Source organism: Limanda limanda, chromosome 17 (assembly GCF_963576545.1).
Source record: "Limanda limanda chromosome 17, fLimLim1.1, whole genome shotgun sequence".
NCBI lineage: Eukaryota > Metazoa > Chordata > Actinopteri > Pleuronectiformes > Pleuronectidae > Limanda > Limanda limanda.
In genome coordinates this window covers 9,632,916-9,648,991 of record NC_083652.1, presented here as the reverse complement: position 1 = coordinate 9,648,991, position 16,076 = coordinate 9,632,916, and the positions used below count along the sequence as shown (strand labels likewise).

At 42.3% G+C, this 16,076-nt stretch overlaps 4 protein-coding genes across 4 annotated transcripts; 2 read left to right on the top strand and 2 right to left on the bottom strand.

Moving 5' to 3' along the window:
- Positions 1-682: 682 nt before the first annotated feature.
- On the top strand, positions 683-3,471 carry ccdc43 (coiled-coil domain containing 43). The gene is made up of 5 exons (XM_061090179.1): positions 683-889; positions 1,398-1,485; positions 2,106-2,244; positions 2,437-2,492; positions 2,698-3,471. The coding sequence occupies exons 1-5, from the start codon at positions 716-718 to the stop codon at positions 2,883-2,885; spliced, it is 645 nt and encodes a 214-aa protein (XP_060946162.1). The 5' UTR covers positions 683-715; the 3' UTR covers positions 2,886-3,471.
- A 581-nt stretch (positions 3,472-4,052) lies between these two features.
- moto (minamoto) lies at positions 4,053-4,942 on the bottom strand. Its single transcript, XM_061090888.1, has 3 exons — positions 4,900-4,942; positions 4,428-4,602; positions 4,053-4,350 (listed from the first exon to the last, which is right to left on the bottom strand). Exons 1-3 carry the CDS (start codon positions 4,915-4,917, stop codon positions 4,157-4,159), a joined length of 387 nt encoding a protein of 128 aa, XP_060946871.1. The 5' UTR covers positions 4,918-4,942; the 3' UTR covers positions 4,053-4,156.
- Positions 4,937-6,179, bottom strand: LOC133022949 (uncharacterized). Its single transcript, XM_061089854.1, has 3 exons — positions 5,283-6,179; positions 4,978-5,034; positions 4,937-4,942 (listed from the first exon to the last, which is right to left on the bottom strand). Exons 1-3 carry the CDS (start codon positions 6,177-6,179, stop codon positions 4,937-4,939), a joined length of 960 nt encoding a protein of 319 aa, XP_060945837.1.
- Positions 6,180-9,155: 2,976 nt separating this feature from the next.
- fzd2 (frizzled class receptor 2) lies at positions 9,156-14,519 on the top strand. Its single transcript, XM_061089853.1, has 2 exons — positions 9,156-9,942; positions 12,383-14,519. Exons 1-2 carry the CDS (start codon positions 9,306-9,308, stop codon positions 13,963-13,965), a joined length of 2,220 nt encoding a protein of 739 aa, XP_060945836.1. The 5' UTR covers positions 9,156-9,305; the 3' UTR covers positions 13,966-14,519.
- Positions 14,520-16,076: the final 1,557 nt, after the last annotated feature.

Below are 16,076 nucleotides of genomic sequence, written 5' to 3'. Positions count from 1 at the left end.
CCCTGCAGAAACCCTGTGGTATTCAAGATTCAGGAACTATACTGCCATTGTGCAAGCACAACGAAATAACTGTCATCCTCAAATCCAATGGTGCCTGTTAATCGAATTTACAAATGAAACATACAACAAAAAAAGCTGTAAAACTATACAACACTGTATAATACAAATATAAATATAAACCAAGGAAGTATAACATAGTGTATAGAAAGTTCTTCAATAAAAAAGGAGTAAACATAAATCGAGGTAACAATGGTGCATATAATAACAGCAAAGTTAAGAATGATAAATGATAAATAATATGAATATTATAAAAAATATGAGTGTACTTAAGTGGGATGATAGATGGGCTATAACTGTTATGGGTAGAAGAAATGCTGTGGCACAGTGGTATTTAGATGGCTCACATTCCAAACATATAATATTACATTTGTATGAAGCGATGTGATTTCTGCTTTCATGTTGTAAAGTGAGCTACAAACATTTTGAGTTGAAAATGGTAAATCACACAGGAGATTTGACTTACACGTGGTTGCTGTAGTTTCACAAGCGCGGATACAGAAGCATAGCAAGTTCCAACTATTTTATAATGAAAAAATTAAAGTGGATTCAATTGCACGAACAGGTGTAAAAAATGGTAGAAGTTATGTTTTTAACTTTTTCGACAGGCAGTCACATAGGACAGCCTTGCGCCGCCGAAAGACCCCACAGGTCCAAGATGGCCGCGCCCGTGGCAGACGCCGGGGAGTTTGAAAGCTGGCTAAATGATCGGCTGGACTCGCTGGAAGTGGACCGGGAGGTGTACGGAAACTATATATTAGGAGTCCTAGGAGAAGACGAGAGCGACGAGGAGAAGGAGGACGCGCTTCAGGGGGTTTTATCCGCGTTTCTGGTGAGTATCCGAGGCGGCGTGTCCCCCCTCAGCCCGGGCGGGAGGCTGCTCGCTCATGTGTTGCTGTCCGTCTCTTCGGCCGGGCGGGACCAAGTGACAGCGCGGATGTCAGCCGTCATTTCTAGAGCAAGATGTCTTAGTTGGACACAGCTTTGTGTTTCTGTGGCCGAGGCCCATGTGCGATAGATAAAGATCCAAGCTGTGCTCTCCTGCTTCGCCAAACCCCATTCAGAAATCTGGATTCGTGACTTAATCGTGGACTCGTGCAGTACTGACTGGTACAACTCCTCAGGGCGAACACATACTCGCCTTAGAGGAAGTCTTCCAAATTCAATGGTGCCATTTGTTTGAAGCACACGTTTGAAAAAAATGCATAGATACGCACTAAACTTATGTTTGTGTCAGACAAAACCAGACATGGGGTCGCAATCCCACAGCATACATGATGTAGTGAGTGTTTAAAGCCATTGAGCGGTTACCTGTATTGACCTTTTACCTTTGTTTACAGACTGAGGACACTGTGGAAGACGTCTGCAAACAGATCATCAAGCAGTGGACGGAGTGCTGCAGCCGATCAGCAGCCAAAGAAGATGATGGTATTTTTGAGTTACTCTGATTCGGCCACATTCCTAAAGTCATTGAGTTGTGAGGTGTGAAATGTAACTTCTCTTGGAGATCAAGTTGTCAAAGTTGGCTGCCTCCTGGGAAAACCTTGCAGAAAGAATACACATGGTTCTGTGGAGTAATGATGAATTTAAATAACATTAAAAAAACATGTCCCTCAGTATATATATATAATATAATCATTTCAAAAGGAACCAGTCCAAACTCAAGCCAGCAGGCTCATCAACTCATGTAAATGTTGACTAAACAGAGCAAAGACAGCTTGCCACTGAGCCTGTCGTCAATGCCAGTGAAACATACAGAGGGATCAGCTCCTCCACTCGTAAATCGTTCGAGTTCGAAAGAGAGTGCATAATAATATTATAACCGAACAAAAACAGGGAGGCTGCAGAAAGCTTTTATGGTTAGAAATGAGTGTGTTCAGTCAGTGTTATTATGGGATAGAGGCTGTCATGAGTTCAGAAAACCGCCTCTTGACTTCTGTTTATTCTCATTCATGTTGACAGGAAATTGCAGGTATATTGATTGTGAGAGAAATTAATACGTGTTATTGTTGTTTGTGTACAGTTTGACTGTTATTCCTTTTCTGCAGCTCAAGTCCTGGCCATCGCCAGTTTGATAGAGAAACAAGCTCAGATTGTGGTGAAACACAAGGAGGTGTCCTCCGAGGAGTCGAAGAAAAGGAAAGAAGCTGTCCTCGCTCAATACGCTAACGTAACGGATGATGAGGAATATCCTTGACTTTGCTCATTGTAGTGAACGGGAAGGCCAGGCACACTTTCCAGAATGGTCCAAACATTTCACTTCAGTTGTCAATGTTTGTTCGAGTGTGCTGTCAGAGTTGATGAACATGTTTCAGGGAAAAGGATATATATAACGTTCAATTTGCTCCATATATTCTGTTGTTTCCTTGACAAAAGCACTGAAGCTGAGGAAGAGGAGCAAACAACTGCTACCAAAGTCCCAGGAAGTGACAAATGTATCCTTTCTTCACCTCTTCATGATCAGGGGCTGTTTAAAAATCACACGGTATTCAGTGTTACTTGTTGCATGTTGACTGAATAGTGCAGTAGTGCCATTACCCTGATAACACACTCTCAGCTATTTACTCCTCCACAGACAGAATATGCGGTCAAAAAATAAATACAGTATTTCCATCCAGCATCCTTTACTGTAAGGTTCAGCTCTGTTTAAGAACACCAACGTGGAGCAAGTGCTGAACAGACAGAAGGAAAAGCGGGACCAGGCTCGCGAGGACTCCCAGAAGAAGAAGGAGACGGACAAGATGCAGCGGGAGAAGGACAAACTGGCCAAAACAGACCGGAAAGAGAAGGAGAAGAAGCGCACACAGAAAGGCGAACGCAAAAGATAAAACGAAGAGAAAAGACATTTTGTCTGTGAGGTTTTGTTACAAGTCAAAAATGATTGAGAAAAGTCATCACCTCTCTAGCTCAACCTCATTTGCACCTTCAGTATGTGAACATGTCATCAGATCATCCGTGATTACTTTCTGTCACTCTTAGTGCGTGAAGAACAATGTGCTGGACTTTTTGTATATTCAAAAACATGTTTTAACCTTCGGGATGCAGATGCAAACGATCGTATGTGGAAACATGCTTTGCCACAGTTATCCCTGAAATTATCAAATTAGATTAGATATAGTAAAAAGGAATCAGAGTCCTGTTTCTGCTTTCAATCTCTGTGCCAAGTCCCCCCCTGAATTATTTCCCTATTGTTTCCAAACAACTTGAAAGTAAAGGCCAATTACACTTCAAACATTTTTTGTTCTACTGATTTCACTATCAGATTTTAGTTTCAATGTCAGTGCATTTTGTCTCTGAGAATTGGAATAAAGGAGCAGTTTGCTAAATTGTACTGCAAACATATGCACCATGATCTGAATGTTTATGATGAGGTTCAACATTTTTAAAGAAATACAAATAAAAAGTGTTCAGCAATTTCACCTGCTTTATTTTGAAATGTTCACAACAAAGGGGGAACAATTATAACATGAACATTATAAGAACAGAATAGAAAAAAGTATGCTTTTTTTCATAAAGCTACGTCAGAAGGAATAGTATAAATAAATAATTGGTGTCTTATTGAGAAAATGTGATTAAATTTAGATTACTTTTTCATATAGAACAATTCAAACTTTCATCATATTGCCGATTAGGATAAAATAGAACTTGTTTTTCTTATTAAAAGATGGTAATGTTACATCAGAAAAACTGAAGCTGCAGAAATTTAATGGAACATTTTAGAAAACATGAATAATTACCATGTTCATTATAAAAGTACTACTTTCCTTATCATTTTCCTTATCAATTGTTGCTTAAGATAACCCAGAACTGACGTCTAATTACATACCAATAGATAATAATAAATAGTAAAAACAAAGAAGAATTCACTGAAATCTTCCAGATAAATAGTGCCTTAAAATACAACAACAAAGGAGCCAGACATATTAGTTTGGAAAGGACACTAAATATTAAATGATAACTGAATTTAAGATGCAGAAAGATAAATAACATCACAGGTAATTCCAACACAAGCTTCACAAATCATTAGTGTCCTATAAATGGTGATTTGGTGGATTTCATTTAATTAGGACCTTTAACTCATGCTTGTTTGCTGCTTAAGTCACAACCTGAAGGAGTTTTCCTTGAATGCAGAGGTGTGCTCATTTCTGAGCGTGGCCTGCTTGCTGACTTGGTCGTCCTGCCGTCCGACCGGCTGCGGCAGCGGCAGCGTCATCTGGACGGCGCACCACAGGGCCACGCGGAGCTTCCTCGTGGTGGCAGCTAGGTGCTTGAGTGTGATGATCAACAGGAGGTCTATGAAACCGAAGCAAATTAGGACTGGCAGCGTATTGTAAGGAAGAATGCAATGCAATATACAATATACTATTTACCTTGGGTGTCTGGGATGTGACCTCTCTGCTGCTGCGGTTTGGACATGGTAGAGATCTGCTTGCGCATTGCCTGGGTGCCGCAAACAGCTTCATGATACTTGTTCAGTGCTGTGCGGATGTTGATGTGGATGGGAATGTTACACAGATACTCCATCCTATACAGAAGGCTGGCCACCTGCAGAACACCAGCAAAACAACCATTACAATTCCCCATGTAATTGTTTTAAGACGCAGAGGTACAACCAAAGGAAATATATGAAGCCTTCTTGTTAGGAGGACACTGCTTAATAATGACCCACCACTTAAATTTAACAGCGTTATAAACAAGGTCCAAGCTACAGCATTAAACGATTTTAGGAGGGGCAGGGATTCTTTGGTTCAATCCGGACACTAAATAAATAACTATGCTGCAGTGAAAAAACCTAACCTGTAGATGTCAGTATGGAGGTAATTTATAAGGGGGGGGCCTCACCTCTGCATGCTCCATCATCTGTCTAACAATGAGGTGGTCAACTCTGGTGGGGTTTGGTGGAGTTTGGGGAATGATGGCGTTGATCAGTGCTGCAGTCCATTTCCCCACAAACATCTTGGTGAGGATGGTCTCTATCTGGAATAGAAAACAAGTGGGAACATGACAAAAATCTAGAGCTTCCACGACAAAATAACCTTCCTTTTACAGTTATTAAACTCAGGCTAACATACATTGTGCATCGAAATATCTAAAATATACATTTCCTGTCTACTATTCAAATAAAACACCTAAGGTTGATATAGTGTTTGACAGCTGTGATGTTTCCGAATAATTTAAATTCAATATAGTAAATACTGTTCCAATATCGAAAAATAAACATATACCATCTTTCTCTCCATGCTTAAACTCTTCCACTGCTCGTTGCACTCATCGTGGTGGACAAGAAGCTGGATGGCTGGTCCTTCTTGATTCATCGCCATTGGAGTTGTCGCAGCAGAGGATCGGCCATGATAAGTGCTCTCTGCACTGCGGGTCATCATGTCCCTGGTGTCCTCGCCTGGAACAGCACTTCCGTTGGACAGCGTGGATCTGAGGCTGATGTTTGAGGGAATGCTGGGGTGCCCTCTGAGGTCACTTTCAGGAGACATTGGAGGTATGTACTGCTCTGAATTCCCTGCTCTGAACATGCTGTTCTCTCTATTAAATCTTTGAGACTGACTGCCTCCCTGATGCTCAAACCATGGTTTCTGAGGGAAAACCTGTTTCTTATCTCCGTCTCTTGTGTATGTGTTGCTTAGGGGTCTTGTAGAGAAGCCTTCTCCCAGAATGCCAGGCATGTGTGCCATCTTCTTTTCTCTCTGCATCTGTGGTTTGAATTTTTCCCGAATAGGGCTCTGCGGGATGTGATGCTTTGGATACTGGTTCATGCTTCCAATGTTGCCTCTATAAGGGGTCACCTTGTTTTGGTATTGGTTTGGGAGGTTGACAGCTGGAGAGAGGGGCTCTGGTTGCTTGATGTGCTCTTGCAGGAAATTCTGAAAGACGTCACGTTTGACTATTTGTTTCCGAATTCCCCCATTTCTCTCCCTCTGCACCATGCTGAATTCTCCCACTGGCTGTTTTGGGGTCAGCATTGCCGGAGTACATTGTGGTGACACTGCAGGATTGGTGATCTTCAGTTGTTCAAACAGGCTGTCTTCATGGAGCATGCCATATGTCGGCTCGCACTTCGGCTCGTTCAGAAAGTCTCTACAATAAAAGCTGTCATTATCACCAGCCATGAACGACTGAAAATGTTGAGCTGGGATCCTGGGGAAGAATTGAGGATTTTCTTTAATGTTTGTGATTACAAAACGAATGCCAAACATGTATTAAGAAATACTAAACTGATATATGTTAAATATACATAAATATTTTATATCAAATATATTTTGGTTGCTCAACTGTGTGGTATTAAAAGTAATTTAACACATACTGGTTATTATAAACCCCATCCAAAAAAATGAAAGCTATAAACCTTGACATACCTTTCAATGAAGCTGTGCTGTGAATTGGCTTCATCCAAAATATTTGACACCAGACCTTGTAAAACTGTCTCTCCATCGTAATTCATATCATAAGTTGGTTTCCTAATGGAAAAGAAAATATATCATCAGAATTGCACTCTTGACTTTCCTTTTTATTCTTTGAAGGCATTCATTTAACAGTATGGCTGAAAACCGTATGTGTTTTTCATAAGAAAACCTGCACCCAATATATGGAATTACGGATTATGCACAAGTGAATATCATATATTTACTCTGAACATGATTAATTGAATACCTTGTTGGAGCACTTCTCTGGACACAATTGAAAAGTTGATAAGGATCCTCATGAGCATTGTGATACCAGGGCACATACGATGCCGTGTCCTTGTCCTGCATTAGGACACCAGGGACAGACAGGGAGGCTGATGATGTCTTCATGCTGTTTCCACATCCTGCATTTACACTGGCCTGAAACAGAGAGAGAAGCAATCAAACTGAAGCTCACCTGGAAAAAAGATGAGATCTTCTTCCTCACACATGACAGCTGTAGCTGCCAGAGAGGCTTCAAACTATTCATAAGTACTGCTGAGACAGAATGTAAAAATAGACAAATGAGACAATTAAAGATTTAATGATTAGTTAATTGGTCGATTACTAAGGTGGTAGATAATAATAATAATTATTCTGTTAATATCATAGATAGGCCTGTAAAGCAAGAAACTTCATAATACATCACCATTATTAATACAAATGTAAATTGTTTTTGAGCACTTCACAGACCATACAATGATTTCAATGATCAGTAATGAAGAAAACGGTCTCAGATACAACCATCAAAAAAATTCTTAACCTACATTTCTGCTATAAATGGATATAAAGTACAGTAATCACAGCACAGCAAACGCAAAGGGAATCAGCCTGATACTATAGATATATCATCGGTTTACCACCAGTAACTAAGGGTTTTAGCAGTATTTGCCAAATTATATCAGTGATAGACAAAATGCAAACTTACAGTCATGCTGATCAGAGAATGAGTGTTAATAAGGCCTATAACTATTTGTTACATTTCCAATAACTTACTGATAATCACATTTTTATAGTAACTGTACTTTTCCACATGTTTCCAATATATATATTTATATATATATCAAATAATTCCCCTTGGATTAATAGATTTAAGTGTTCAAATACAGAAATCCATGGATGGGTGAATGAACTGAATTTTTTTTTTTTTAAAAGAGATGTAATGCCAGTATTACTACTGAGGAGCGTTGAGGCCTATTTGGGAGGGAAAGTGAATCCACAGGCTCGAGGCCTTTTCCAGACCAACCCGACATGTTGTCCGTCGTGATCCACAGACACTTCTTACCTGGCGCTGGTGGGGGGGGAAGAGTGAATTGGCAAATAAACTCTGATGGCCGTCAAATGCGCCGAAATCCATCGGACCTGATCTGAGGCTTTGCTCCATTTCTGATCTGATAAGACGAAAGAAGACATTCAGAGTTACAATAAATATAAATAAATATTATCGTGGTTAGCACACACGAGAACCCGGAGGTCGAGTAGAGGGTTATGAGCAGATCGTTTTTCAGTTTTTTTCAGTTTTGCAAATCAGCTAGCTAGCCGATGGTGGGTTAAGCTAGCAGGTGTCCCACCACTCTGTGGAAACAACTGTGTAACAATGGAACCTTCGTTCCCGGTAGAATTTGTCGAACTTCACCTGAACATACCGAGTTACCGGAGGAAGATTCACCGGAGACTCAGGAACTCAGCGCAGGTCCAGAAACTAACAGAAACATCACCAGCGCAGAACTTCTCTGGACCTGTCCCCACCCGCACACGTCACCGGCGACCTTAGCGCTGATTGGCTCCGTCCGACAGGAGTCAGATTCAGGGACCAATCAACGTTGAGCAGAAACGTTCGAGCGCATAGCAACTTGATAGTGACCGCTGCGTAATGCGTCACAACGTCCGCCATTAAAAAGCTTAAAAACCGAGTTCTCAGGGTCCAGATCAGTTTAAGCAGAGATAACATGGAAATATATAGATATCATCATCATCATCATCATCATCATCATCATCATCATCATCATCATCATCATCATCATCATCATCATCATCATCGTCATCATCATCATATACATACATATGTAAGGACAGTCAGAACTAGATATCGGTTGAAGTAATAATTGTGCATGCATTATAAATGAAAGGATATATAAAAATACAAAATTAAACCCTCAAAAAGTAAATTAATTTGTCTGAAAAAAAATAAAAAAAATAATCCTTACAATTTCAATAGGGCCTCACTCTCTCTCACTCTATTTGGTGCTCGGGCCCTAATAACCTCTACAGTGTAAACAGAATATATCAACTTTGAGCAGAGAAAATACAGTTCAACAGGTGGGACATGATTGTATTCTACACGTTATAGTATGTTATATTAAATCATATATCTGAACAAGATGGGTTGGATGGAATAATGCAATTTATATAGCATATTCATATTATTATTAATAATAATATTTACAATGTCATTGTTTATATGTCTATTAACTGTTGAGTTTGATTCAAATTTGTCTTATTTTTCTACTTATCAAAATAAAACCATAAAACTGGTAAAATATGTATTATATTAAGTGCTGGCAGGGTCGTGGCATAACAGACTTCGGTTTTATTTTGAAGTTTGTTACCAGATGTTGCATTGCGTGCTACGATTGACGTGTCAGTGCCGAGGCAGAAAGAAAAAAAGTCAGGAGAGGAGTTGAGATCAGACACAAACAGAACAGCGTCCTGATCTTCACCCGCAAAACTTTTTCTTGCAGCCGATGCTACACAACTTTACAAAAATCCGGATCAAGTCTTGAAGTTGACAGGATGACTTTCTGCTGGTGGGTCGCGCTCCTGCTGCCTCTGCTGATATCGGGGCAGAACCACTGGGACGAGGGAATAGCAGTCCCGAGGCGTGCTTCCTGTGAGCCGCTCACCATCCCCCTGTGCATGGACATGCCCTACACACACACCATCATGCCCAACTTACTGGGCCACAACAACCAGGAGGAAGCAGGACTGGAGGTGGGCATGTTCGACCCTCTTTTAAAGACCAAGTGCTCGCGGGAGTTGAAGTTCTTCTTGTGCTTCCTGTACGCGCCCGTGTGCACCGTGCTGGAGGAAGCCATCCCCCCCTGCAGGTCCATCTGCGAGCGAGTCCAGAAGGGCTGCGAGAAGCGCCTGAACCAGTTCGGCTTCCAGTGGCCGGACCGGCTGCGCTGCGAGAACTTCCCCGTGCTGGGAGTCGGACAGATCTGTGTGGGCCAGAACGACTCCACCGCCGCCTTCGCCCCCCCTGCCCCTCCTGCCACCACCGTCCCCCCTGCCACCACTTGCCCCCCCTGCCACCGCCGTCGCCCCTGTCGTGGACGTGCCAGGGACCCAGGACTAACGGGAACATCACAAGCTCAGACCTTATCTGGAGGTGTCCCCCTCCTCATACCCGGTCAGCCGCGACCTGAGAGCTAAGCGCATTGATAGTAACCACATAGATTATGCTTCTCGCCTTAAGGCAAGCCATATCAGCATGTATTCTATATCATGGATATCACATATCAGTCCCCTCCACTTGTTTGTGACACTAGAAATGTTAGCTAGTCAAACATGGATTCAGCACACTAACTAGTTGAACTAGTGGGAGCCAAAATGCACTAGTTAACTAGGTAAATCATATTTTGGCATTACCAGTTAACTAGTGAGGCTCAACATGTTTACTAGTTGAACTAGTGAAGTCGGAATGTGCATGAGCTTACTAGTTGAAGTGTCTTTTGACTTTACTAGTTGAACTAGTGAAATCCAAAATGCTTACTAATTGCACTTGCACTATATCCTAATGAGGAGTATGGTGAAGGGGCATACGTTGAACCTTCCTGGCTTGGCTCTCCAGCAAGAACTCTACCCAGCGAACATGTATCACTATAAAGCCTGATGAACGCTCACTCTTGTACACCGCCAGCTCCTTGCTCACTATCCATACTGAATAAAGCATGAAAATGTGTGTGTGTGCGTCGGATTCATTATTTTTTTCTAACCACAACATCAAAAGGTATTGAATTGTTTGACCGTTGTGTAAATTCACTTCCTGATTTTTTCCTTTTTGGCTTTTTAACAATGAAACACAGAGCTATGTCATCATTGTCTGTTGTGAGTGAGTAAAACAGAAAAGCAGCTCCTCATCTTCATTGCTTTTTCTTTCTTTCCTTTCAACAAGGTCACATGATCATTTTATCAACAGAAATACCAGAAGAGGAGGAGGAGGGGCCTTCTCTCTATTTCAAATATAGCCCCCTCCTCATTAATGTTTTGAAATTAAAACATGTTTATAGTCCCAGAACTTGATCAAAACATGCCTCTATGACAATCCCACATCAGTAGAGTTTCATATCAATTGTATTCTGCTGACTTTACAGGCTTCTTTCTTTTTTCTTTCACTGTTGATACAAAGATGATTGATCTGAAGGTGCAGAAATGATCCAAATACATGAATATTCCATTGTAGGCCTACTGAAGGTATTGTGCAATTATATTATTAACGACTAACCTGACTTATGTTTGGAGGTCAGTGTTTGTGGGCTGCTGCCACTTTACTATCGCCAGTAGGTGGCAGTGCAAAATGAGTAGCTTTTCTTTACTGTTTTTCATTGCCTCACAAACAAATGAGGCAATGACTAAATACGTGATAACATAATGTGTTCACTTACCAGGAAGTACACAAAATCTGAAAACATCTAGAACATTATTTGACAAATCTAAGGATGACATCCATTTACTGTGTCATAACATATGAGCATCTATGTAAATATAGGTTTTCTTATTAATGGGCTACCATTTTTAACTATGTACCAACATGTATCTTTCTTTGATTTCAATCTTTAAAATATCTGATTGTTCTTAGCATACCTGTTGATGCTACTTCCTGCCTCTTCACTATGTTATTAATTGTATTTCTGGGTTCGTCGCGCAGTATTTGCACTCGTTTTAATTTGTCTGTTGGTCTTTTTTGTTGTTTCTTCCCTATATTTTAAGGCACTTTGAGCTACTAATGTAGCCTAATGAATCACAGTCAATCAAATATAACGTTTTTGGCATGGCTGCTAAAATAACCCATAAAAGAATGCTGCCATCACAATTCAGAGCGGGCACTGTAAGGCTTGAAAACACAGTTTGAACAAAGACCAATCACTAGATGACATGTATGACAGTTGCAGCAGTAAACGAGTCGCCTAGTGAGAAGTTTTGTCAAACTAGTAATGGTTCTTATTAATAATCATATGATGATTATTGATATAATGTCAATTAGCTGTTGAGTTTAAATTGAAATGTATCTTTATTTTTAAAGTTATCAAAACAAAATCATTTAACTGGTAAAACTCCTGATTTTGCTGATAACATCTATGTTAAATATTAATTATATATTATATTATATTATATTATATTTTATTTTATCAAATCATATCATATCATATCATATTATATTATATTATATTATATTATATTATATTATATTATATTATATTATATTATATTATATTAAGTACTGTCGTGGCATAACATATACTGTATTTGCATTCAACGGAAGACAAGTTTTGACTATCAAGACTTTGGTTTTATTTTGAAGTTTGTTACCGGATGTTGCACTGCGTACTACGATTGACTTGTCAGTGCTGAGGCAGAAAGAAAAAAGTCAGGAGAGGAGTTGAGCTCCGACACAAAGAGAGCAGCGTCCAGATCTTCACCCGCAAAACTTTTTGTTAAACTTTTTCTTTTCTCAAAGCTTCTCTCGCTGAGCATCTCCTCCCGCAGCCGATGCTACGCAACTCTACAGGAATCCGGATAAAGTCTTAAAGTTGACAGGATGACTTTCTGCTGGAGTGTCGCGCTCCTGCTGCCTCTGCTGATATCAGCGCAGAACCACGGGGACAACGGAATAGTCCTCCCGGATCATGGCTTCTGTCAACCGATCACCATCCCCCTGTGCACGGACATCGCCTACAACCAAACCATCATGCCCAACCTAGTGGGCCACTACAACCAGGAGGACGCAGGGCTGGAGGTGCACCAGTTTTACCCTCTGGTGAAGGTACAGTGCTCGCCGGAGTTGAAGTTCTTCCTGTGCTCCATGTACGCGCCCGTGTGCACCGTGCTGGAGAAAGCCATCCCCCCCTGCAGGTCCATCTGCGAGCGGGCCAAGCAGGGCTGCGAGGCGCTCATGAACAAGTTCGGCTTCCAGTGGCCGGACCGGCTGCGCTGCGAGAACTTCCCCGTGTTGGGAGACGGACAGATCTGCGTGGGCCAGAACGACTCCACCGCCGCCACCGTCCCACCCGTCCTGGTCGTGCCGGGGACCCAGGACATCTCGGTGGTCTCCACACAGCCCAGGTCCTTCAGGTGCCCTTCCATCCTCCGAGTGCCCCCCTATCTGAACTACAAGTTTCTGGAGGTGAACGACTGCGCAGCGCCCTGTGAGCCGTCCAGGAGCAGTGGTCACATGTTTTTCACGGACCAAGAGATTCATTTCGCCCGCATCTGGATCCTGATCTGGTCTGTCATTTGTTGTGCATCTACTTTATTCACCGTAACCACCTATTTAGTTGACATGCAGCGCTTCAGATACCCTGAGCGGCCTATCATCTTCCTGTCTGGCTGCTACACCATGGTCTCCATAGCCTACATCGCTGGCTACTTCCTGGGGGACAAGGTGGTGTGCAATGAGAGATTCACCCCTGAGAGCTATAAGACCATCGTCCAAGGCACCAAGAAGGAAGGCTGCACCATCCTCTTCATGATGCTCTACTTCTTCAGCATGGCCAGCTCCATCTGGTGGGTCATCCTGTCCCTCACCTGGTTCCTGGCAGCAGGTATGAAGTGGGGCCACGAGGCCATCGAGGCCAACTCCCAGTACTTCCACCTGGCAGCCTGGGCGGTGCCGGCCGTCAAGACCATCAGCGTCCTGGCCATCGGGCAGATCGAAGGCGACATGCTCAGCGGCGTCTGCTTCGTCAGCCTCAGCAACCTGGACCCCATGCGCGGCTTCGTGTTGGCCCCCCTCTTCATTTACCTCTTCATCGGGACCTCCTTCCTGCTGGCCGGCTTCGTGTCGCTGTTCCGGATCCGCACCATCATGAAACACGACGGCACCAAGACGGAGAAGCTGGAGCGGCTGATGGTGCGCATCGGGGTGTTCAGCGTGCTCTACACCGTGCCCGCCACCATCGTTATCGCCTGCTTCTTCTACGAGCAGGCCTTCCGCCCGCACTGGGAGCGCAGCTGGGTCAGCCACAACTGCCGGGGTCTGGCCATCCAGTGCCCAGCGCAGACCGGGCCGCGCATGACCCCGGACTTCACCGTCTACATGATCAAGTACCTGATGACGCTGATTGTAGGGATCACCTCCGGGTTCTGGATCTGGTCGGGAAAGACTCTGCAGTCCTGGCACAAGTTCTACACAAGACTGACAAATGGCAACCAGGGAGAGACCACTGTGTAGAGTGTCTGTATTCCCCGGGACTAACTTGTGTATTATTGACCTGTTTCTTTGTGTGATAGGTAAGTTTCACAACGAGTCGCCTTAAGCTCCTCCAGCATTTTGTATTCCCCTCAGCCTGATAGCCACACTTGCATGCCAAACTGAGGGTTATGGTTTGACAAAAGGACAAGCTGGATAAACAAACGCCTGAACCTAACTGTCTGAACAAATAACAAGCATCGCTATGGATGCCATGTGCTGAAATGCTCACCTCCCCCCCTCTGGCCCTTTTTTTCTCCAAGCCTCCATAAAGTCGAGGGGAGTGATGATCCACCAGCCAAGAATTCAGAAAGGAGGGAAATGAGCTGTGGAGGAGGAATGACTGTTTATTATCTCCGCCGAAAACCATTTCACGTGTAATTAAAACCGAGACTGTAAATAGTATTTGTAAAAACATGAAATTATATATTTGTATTTAAAGAAAGTTTTTGTCCTTATTTGCTAGTGTACCTGCATTACTTTTGCACTGTAAGAATATGCCACATACCAAAGAACATCCTTTTTTTTTTTTTATTATTCACTGGTTATACATTTTTCTAATGGATTAAAAGAATGTCAAAATGTCAGTCTGCTGGGTGATGTCCAAGAAGCTTCTCAGTTCAGCCCACTCCTCTTTAACCCAAAACATGTGTCGAGTCTCCAATATCATCAAATAACCATATCAAATGCTCCATTCGGAATTCCTGGGTCAAAGTTGTTTTTGTTATTGCCCCTCCTTGTTTCCAGAAGTTCTTAACAATCAAACATTCGATAGCGAGTTCATTTCTTTTAAAAAAAGGTGTTGTTTTGTCAAGGAGGGCGAGGGAGGGTTATGTCACACCTGAACATCTGTTGCCTCAGACTGGCAGGCAACAGTAAAAGAGATTATTGGAATTCTAAATGGGAACTGACTTTTTACACCAGACAATAATAACCCTCTGGGAAATACAAGGAATGAGTTCCTACTGGGATGGTCTACCCAACACACCTCTTTCCAGTAAAAAAAATATATAAAGTATTAGATTAGATTAGATTCAACTTTATTGTCATTGCACAGTACAAGTACATATACAACGAAATGCAGTTTAGCGTCTAACCAGAAGTGCAAAAAAAGGCAGTAAAAGTGCAGAGTATTGTGAATATTAAAGTGAAAATGTAAATAAATAAGATCTGTACAGTAGAAATATATATGGACTATTACAGTATTAACAGGAATTGTAAGATATAGGGACGATGAATACACTATGAGCAGGATAAAAATATAAATATATATAAATATGAATACACTAAAGGCGGGATAATACAGTAGTAAAAACAAAGTAACAGTCAGTGCAAATGTACGAATGTTCAAATGTTCAGTGTTCAGTATCTCTCTCTCTTTATCTTTATATTGAGAAATATTTAACATCTTCGTGTTTTGCGTCCGAGGAACAGGTGCCGGTCTGTAAGAATGCGACTGAGGGCTTCCTCACACATGTACATTAACATCGCCTACAAGTGTTAAACAAAACAAAGACCCCCCAACACACACACACACACACACACACACACACACACACACACACACACACACCCTCGCCTTTTGCCCTGTTGTTAGAGAAGGCTCGGGGTAAATCAACAAGAATCATCCTGAGAATGTTCCTGCCTGTTTGGGTAAAGGGAAAACCAGGGTGCTGGGCTCGGCTGTGGTGTTGTTCCTCTGGAGCCGCTGCGCCGTGCCAAGCTGGAATCCCCCGAGCCATGCACGGCTGAAACCGAACCTCGTCTGCGGTGATGTCATGAAGTACGTGATGGGTGTGTTGGAGAAAGTTGATCCTCTTGCCTCAGAGCAGAGGCCCTGGGCGTTTTGAGAAATCCAAGCACGTACAGTACTGTGTGTGAGTGTGTGTGCGTTCATATTGTTTCTCTAAAGCTGTAGACGGGAACACGATGCCACGTAAAATATCTTCGTGAGACTCACTTCAATAGGTTACAGTATAATTAGTGATATGTGCATAAAGCAGATCAACCGCTCTTGTAAATGTCATGACCTGTGGAACAAGTTGATATTTGTCTTTCTTGTCTCCTTATCTGGGGTTAAATAAAGATGGGTT